The sequence below is a fragment of the Canis lupus genome, chromosome 14, assembly GCF_011100685.1.
Source record: "Canis lupus familiaris isolate Mischka breed German Shepherd chromosome 14, alternate assembly UU_Cfam_GSD_1.0, whole genome shotgun sequence".
Lineage (NCBI taxonomy): Eukaryota > Metazoa > Chordata > Mammalia > Carnivora > Canidae > Canis > Canis lupus.
The window spans coordinates 2,333,011-2,340,412 of NC_049235.1; the positions used below are offsets into that span (position 1 = coordinate 2,333,011).

The 7,402-nt window shown below is 36.9% G+C and overlaps 1 protein-coding gene across 1 annotated transcript; it reads right to left on the minus strand.

Annotated features, from left to right (window-relative positions):
- Positions 1–5,538: 5,538 nt before the first annotated feature.
- On the minus strand, positions 5,539–6,502 carry LOC482237 (olfactory receptor 2T4). The gene is given in 2 exon segments (XM_038556365.1): positions 5,539–5,679; positions 5,681–6,502. Coding segments are annotated over 2 exon segments (963 nt in total).
- Between the last annotated feature and the right edge of the window lie 900 nt (positions 6,503–7,402).

Sequence of the window (7,402 nt, forward strand, 5' to 3'; positions counted from 1 at the left end):
AGCAGACCTCTCCCCAGTGACCTGGATGGCCAGAAAGGGCTGTCACGATACATTCAGTGTCCTAAATGAGAGGAGTTCAATTTGCCAACATATAGCATATCACCCATGGCTCATCCCGTCAAGTGCCCCCCTGAGCGCAGTCATCCAGTCACCCCAACTACCCAGGCAACAACTTTTCCAGTACCCCTTGTTCATTTCCCAGAGTTAGGAGTCTCTCATATTCTGTCATCTTCAACTGATATTTTCACTCATTTTCTCTCCATTTCCCTTTATTCCCTTTCACTATTTTTTATTATCCCAAATGAATGACACCGTATAATCATTGCCCTTCTCTGATTATTTTCCCTCAGCATTATACGGTCTCGTTCCATCCACAACGAAGGAAGCAGTACGTCTTTATCACTTCTATTCTTTTCTTTTTTTTGTACTTAACAAATATATTCAGAACATTTCATCCTAAAACAGCAGAAGACACAGTCTTTTTGAGTGCATATGAAATATTCTGCAGAATAGATCACATACCAGGTCACAAATCAGACCTTCACACGTACAAAAAGATGAATACTATACCATATACCATGCATATTTTCCAACCACAATGACATTAAACTTAAGGTCAACCACAAGAAAAAAATTGGAAATAGCACTAATACCTGGGGGTTAAAAAATATCCTACTGCTCATAATGAATGGGTTAATCAGGAAATTAAAGTGTAAATTAAAAAATACATGGAAGGAAATGAAAATGAAAACATGAAGGTCATATCAAAAGATGTCTTAATGATCCTCTGATTTTCACACATACTCTTCTTAACCTCCATTATGGAGTTCATCCAATTTCTCCCAGGTATTTGGGATTAATTTCCCAGGCAGCATAGTAACTTCCTTCCCTGCTTATTGATTCAGAGGCATGAAGAGCTCAAAGAGTCCATGCACGAGTTTCAATTTCCAGTTCAGTGGGATTGTTTTGTGTCTCTCTTTGAATCTGAGACCTCTAGTCCAGCAGAACATAAAATCGTGGGAACAGAAAGCAAACATTTTGCAAGTAGATCATGACAGGTTATAGTGAGTGGTACCACTCCCAGTTCTAGTCCTCGATTCCTGCACCTGTGAATGTGAGCTATGGGAGAAACGACGTCATACATTAGAAGCTGACTTGGAACATATCTGCCCTCTGGAGAATCTTGTCCTACCCTGCAAGGAATTGCCACCTAGATGGCACTACAGCTGAATCTTTTATTTTTAATTTTTCTTAAATTTATTTTTTATTGAGTTCAATTTGCCAGCACATAGAATAACACCCAGTGCTCATCCCATCAAGTGCCTTTCTCAGTGCCGGTCACCCAGTGACCCGCACCCCACACTCACCTCCCTTTCTACCACCCGCAGTTCGTTTCCTAGTGTTTGGAGTCTCTCATGTTCTGTTTCCCTTTCTGAATTTCCTGACTGATTTTTTTCTCATTTCCCCTTTATTCCCTTTCATTATGTTTTATATTCACCAAATGAAGGAGACCATATAATGTTTGTCCTTCTCCGATTGACTTATTTCACTCAGCATAATACCCTCCAGTTACATCCATGTCGAAGGAAATGCTGCTTATTTGTCGTTTCTATTCTTTTCTTTTTTTTAACTTAACAAATATGTTCAGAACATTTCACCCTAAAACAGCACAATGCACAGTGTTTTTTTAATTGATTTTTTATTTGTGTTCAATTTGCCCACATATACAGTAACACCCAGTGCTCATCCCGTCAAGTGACGGTATCAGTCCCATCAGCCACCACCACTGCCCCCCTCCCCTTCCACCAACCCTAGTTCTTTTCCCAGAGTTAGGAGTCTTTTCATGTTCTGTCCCCCTTTCTGATATTTCCCACTCATTTTTTTCTCCTTTCCCCTTTATTCCCTTTCACTATTTTTTAAATTCCCCAATTGAATGACATCATATAATGTTTGTTCTTCTCCGATTGACATATTTTACTCAGCATAATACCCTCCAGTTCCATCCACCTGGAAACCAAAGGTGGGGGCAGCCCCAGTGGCGCCGCGGTTTAGCGCCGCCTGCAGCCCACGGCGGGATCTTGAAGACCCGGGATCGAGTCCCATGTTGGGCTCCCTGCATGGAACCTGCTTCTCCTTCTGCCTGTGTCTCTGTCTCTCTCTCTCGCTCTGTATATCTCATGAGTAAAAAAAATAAAATCTAAAGAAAAGAAAAACGAAACCAAATGGTGGGTATTTGTCGTTTCTAATGGCTGAGTAATATTCCATTGTATACATAAACCACATCTTCTGTATCCATTCATCTTTCGATGGACACCGAGGCTTCTTCCACAGTTTGGCTATTGTGGACATTGCTGCTAGAAACATCGGGGTGCAAGTGTCCCAGCGTTTCATTGCATCTGTATCTTTGGGGTAAATCCCCAGCAGTGCAATTGCTGAGTTTTGATTATTTTTCCTACCAACGCAATAATTTATGTGAAGATATTTGTGGCAGACACTCGTTTTTCAAATAATAGTTATCAAGAGTCAGTGACACCATTAAGTTTATTAATAAGCAACTTATTTGAAACTGAGGACATATCCATCCTATGCAATATAACCCAGTCTCCAAGCACTGAAATGGTAAGATACTTAAATAGTTCACGGAGATAAAAAAAATCATGTTTTAGCTTGGTTTTCTCACCCAAATAAAAGTTTGAGTTATACAATTCAAAGGTTTTTAGCCATACCCTTAAAGGTTTTCCTTTTCTGAACTCAATGTCAGCCAGGTACACTAAAACATATGTTTACAAATAATGACTTAAAAAGGAAATGTCTATGCTTACAAATAACCTAAGAGGCAAAAAATAATGTATCTATGTTTAAGAAGCCTCATTTTTTAGCATCCCTAGAAAATAGTTTTGTTCATTATATTTTTCAAATGTTATTCTTTGAACACATTTAAGAAAACAAATTTTGTGAAAAATAATGCAAATTTTTCTACCTAATCTATGTTTCTTAATTCTAAAGTTGTATGAAGAACTCCAATAATGGTCCTTAATGTGCTCTGGGATATAGAAATCTGAAGTCTTGATGCCATGGGATAAAATTGATTCACTTCACCAAATGCTGACGATATCACTAACAAAAGCACATGAATAAATGAGAAATTTGAAAATTTTAGACTATTTTAGAGCAGGTACTTATTTGGGACTTGTAAGTAAGTGCATTTGAATGCCTGCAGCTCTTCCATTTCAGTTTTTAACTCTAGTTGCAAGAAATTTGGAGCACCAATTCTAAGTATTAGATACTATATATCATTTGATAAATAACTTTATTGAATGCATTGTTCTTTTAAATTCTTATTAGTAGAGACAATGGACATAGCATTTTAGACACATTATCTAAAAAGAAAAGCAATTGTTCTAAAAACATGTTTAATTAGATATTTTTGGTTCAAAACAGAGTAATTTTTAAAAATCTTTGAAATAATATGTCTCAACACCACATTTTGTTTTATTTTGTCTCATTTTGTTCTCCATGTATAGAGTGTTATAAATGGAACCATCAAATGTATCATGATAGTCATGAAAATTGAGGGGAGATACATACATTTCTCAATTACTTTAGAGTGGCATTTTGTATTAATTCAGTTTTACTGAAACAAAAAAGTATTGGGAACTAGTTTTCTGATATTGTTCTCCAAAATACTGCAAGATCTTTATTTTACAGTCATGAACTAATCAAGTATGTCAAGAGGAAAAAAATGAATTTTTACTTTTGAAACTGATTCTTCATGAGTTGGATGCCCATTATAAAATGGTAGTTATTTTAATCACGTCAGTGGTTTTATGCAACAGATTCAAAAGGCCCCACATACTCTAAATATCCCTTTCCTCCATCCAGTCCATCCTGGTGTCAAGGCATGGTCCATTTCATTTAGATCAGCACCATCTACTTCACCATCTTCACTCATTGGTCTCTCTACTTGCAGTGCTGCACTTTCCCAATTGCCCATTAATTTGACATCTCTAAAATGCAGATCTAATCATTTTACTACTGTATGTAGATCTCTGGGGCACAGAAGAGCAAGAAACACGTCTATAAAGTAAAGTAGGAAAGGAAGAACAATAGAAACACTTACCTTTTATACTTTGCCAACCTTCTGACCTTTACTCGTGTTGCACCTTTTCTGTGGCATAATGTTCCTGAGAAAACTCCCTCTGCCACAGACTCCTATACTCATCTGAGGGTACATCTAGTCAACATTCAACACAGAGTTCTAGAGTCTGATCTGAGTTCCCCTTTGTGACCAAATTTGTGTGTCACAGTAGGAAATAAGTGTCCTTATGAGCTGTGTACTTTGCACATGGGTATCAAGGTGTATCCTATTTGCATATAAAACTATAGAGTTTCAAATTCTTTGAAAACAGCAATCACATAGTGTTCATATTTTAATCTCATTTAGCTGTTATTTTGGATTATAATAGAGTATAAAATACTTATTAAATAATTGAATAAATAAGTTTGAATATTTGATATTCTGCTTCTCTTTTTCATCTAATAAATTACATACTTCAAACTCAGCTCAGATATCACCTCAGGCAAGGAACCTTCTCTAAATCTTCCTTCCTATCTGGATTCATATTCATATTTTTCCCCGTTTTTTTAATGCAAATATGGATATTAAACCTATCATTTGGTAGGGCTTTAAACCACTTGGTGCTTTCATTTTTGGACCATATCCACATAGTGTACATCATTAAGGTCTAGCAAATTAAGGGATGATTAATGGTAGGTAGATGACAAGATTGTCCCACTAATAATTAGTCACATTGAAATGAATATATTTTATAAGATATAATGTCACTTACACTGCCCTTAAAAAAGGCTTATATTTTAGCTGTTTATATGGAATAATTCTATTATTACAGAAAAGTAGCATAAATAAGAATAGTACAAACCACAGCCACATACCTTTTACCGAGATTCAACAGCTGTTAACATTTTTACCTCTTTTTCGTTATCACCCTTTTCCTTATCCCTCACTTGAATCAATTTTATAGAATCAAACTTTCTTCCTTTAAATATTTTAATTATGCATTTCCTAAGAATCAGAGGGCAGTTATCAACTTCAGTAAATATAACATCACTATATAATTGTATAATACATTTTGAAAGGATAAGAATTAGAAAATTAAAGAGTTTTATAGTACAGGGAGGCAATATTTTTAAAAAACGAAGATGCAAAAGTGAGATGAACACAATGGCATAAAAAGTTGCAGGAATAAGGTTGACATAAAATTCTAAACTTACAATGTGTTAAAGAGAAGGAAAATCACAGTAATATCAAATTTTCCTACTTTATAATTTCTTTTTTAAGGATTTAATTTATTTGAGAGAGAGAGAGAGAATATGAGTGGGTGGGAGGAACGGAGGGAGAAAGAGAAGCAGACTCCCCCCCCCCGAGCAGGGAGTCTGATGCAGTCCTAGATCCCAGGATCCTGGTATCATGACCTAAGCCAAAGACATATGCTTAACCTACTGAGCCACCCAGGGACCCTACTTTATAGTTTCTTGAAAACCAGGTCCCACATTCAGCATTTTCTTCAGCGCTCCCATAACATCCTTATTTCTTAAGCTATAGATCAAAGGGTTTAGCACAGGAGTGAGTATGGTGTAAAAGACAGATACCATCATGTCCCTTCTCAGGTGTATGGTAGGAATTGGGGAGCATGTAAGTATAAATGGCAGCCCCATAGAAGAGGATGACCACAGTCATGTGGGAAGAACAAGTGGCAAAGGCCTTCTTCTGGCCTTCTGCTGAGTTCATCCTGTGGATGGTGATGAGGATAAAGTAGTAAGAGCCTGAAATGACTGTCACAGGAATGAGAAGCATGAGCACACAGCACAGATACATGAAAACCTCATAGATGGAAGTGTCTGAACAAGAGAGTTTCAATACAGCAGGGACTTCACAGAAGAAATGATGAATCTCCCGAGATCTGCAAAAGGGGAAGGTCATGGTGATGGGAGTGAACAAGAAGCCATCCACTGAGCCCAGGAACCAGCAGCCAGATGCTAGGATGAGCAACACCTGATGGTTCATGAGGATAGGGTAACGGAGAGGATGGCAGATGGCCACATAGCGGTCATAGGCCATGGAGGCTAGAAGAAAAAATTCTGAACCTGCTAGTGTCACATAGAGAAACATCTGTATCCCACATTCCGTGGCTGAGATCTTATTCATACCCATGACTTGGTCCATGAGCATCTTGGGCACAGTAACGGAAATATACATCATGTCCATGAGAGATAGTTGGCTGATAAAAAAGTACATAGGGGTGTGGAGGTGGGAATCAGAATGTATCAGTAGAATCAGGATGGTGTTTCCAGACAAGGCCATTAGGAAAACCACAAAAATGACCAAACAAAGGAGAGCTGGGTGTTTGGATTTATTGAAGAGTCCCACTAGGATGAAATCTGACCTCCCAGTGTGGTTAGCCAGCCAGTTGATGTTCTCCATGAGATTTCACCTGGAAAAGCTAGGAAAACTTTGGGATTAATGAATGAATCAATCATGAAACATCACCAACTGAAATGAATATTTGGTGAGAGAAAGTGTGTGTGTGTGTGTATGTATGTGTGTTCGTGTGTGTGTGTGAGAGAGAGAGAGAACCTAATTATAGTAGCAGAAATAAATTACCTGTAACTATAAATTTACCATATAGTGAGGTTGTGGTGTTCATTAGATTGTGGATTTATCTCTTGATATTGTATCTTTTTCCAATAGGCATGTAAATTTGTTTAGTTTAGCTGTTTGCCCTATGCAAACACAAAAGATGAATCAAAATGTAAAAAAAATTATATATGTATATATTCTTATAGAATTTTTATTGTAGATCTCAAAATATCATTAACCTGTCTGCTCTAAGAATACAACTGAGATCTTAAAATATCTTCAAGGTGTATTCTATATAAGGCAAATTTAATTTCACAGGGCATAGAAATATTAAATCATTACCTTGTACAACTGGAACTGTAGAATGTTATATATTAGTAATACCCCCTCAAAAGAAAATGATCTAGAAAGTAATTTCAAAACAATTTGGGGAAAATCTATATGAAATTCTTGAGCCCTCTTTTTCCCATAAGATTGAGCCACTCTGTGAGACACTGTTGTTGTATGGAGTAAGCCACAAACTCCCAAAACCAGATCATGGTCTTTACCAATGACCAAACTCTTGGATAGCCCAGAGGCCAGACTGTAAATGTAGGACTACCTTATCATTTACACACTATTCCTCCATCCACTCTACATACATAAAAAGAGGATAAGAATAATGTTTTATCTGACATATGGTTAGGATTAAATGAGGAAAGTGCTTGTAACATTACTGGTTACAGATAAATAAACATACAGCAT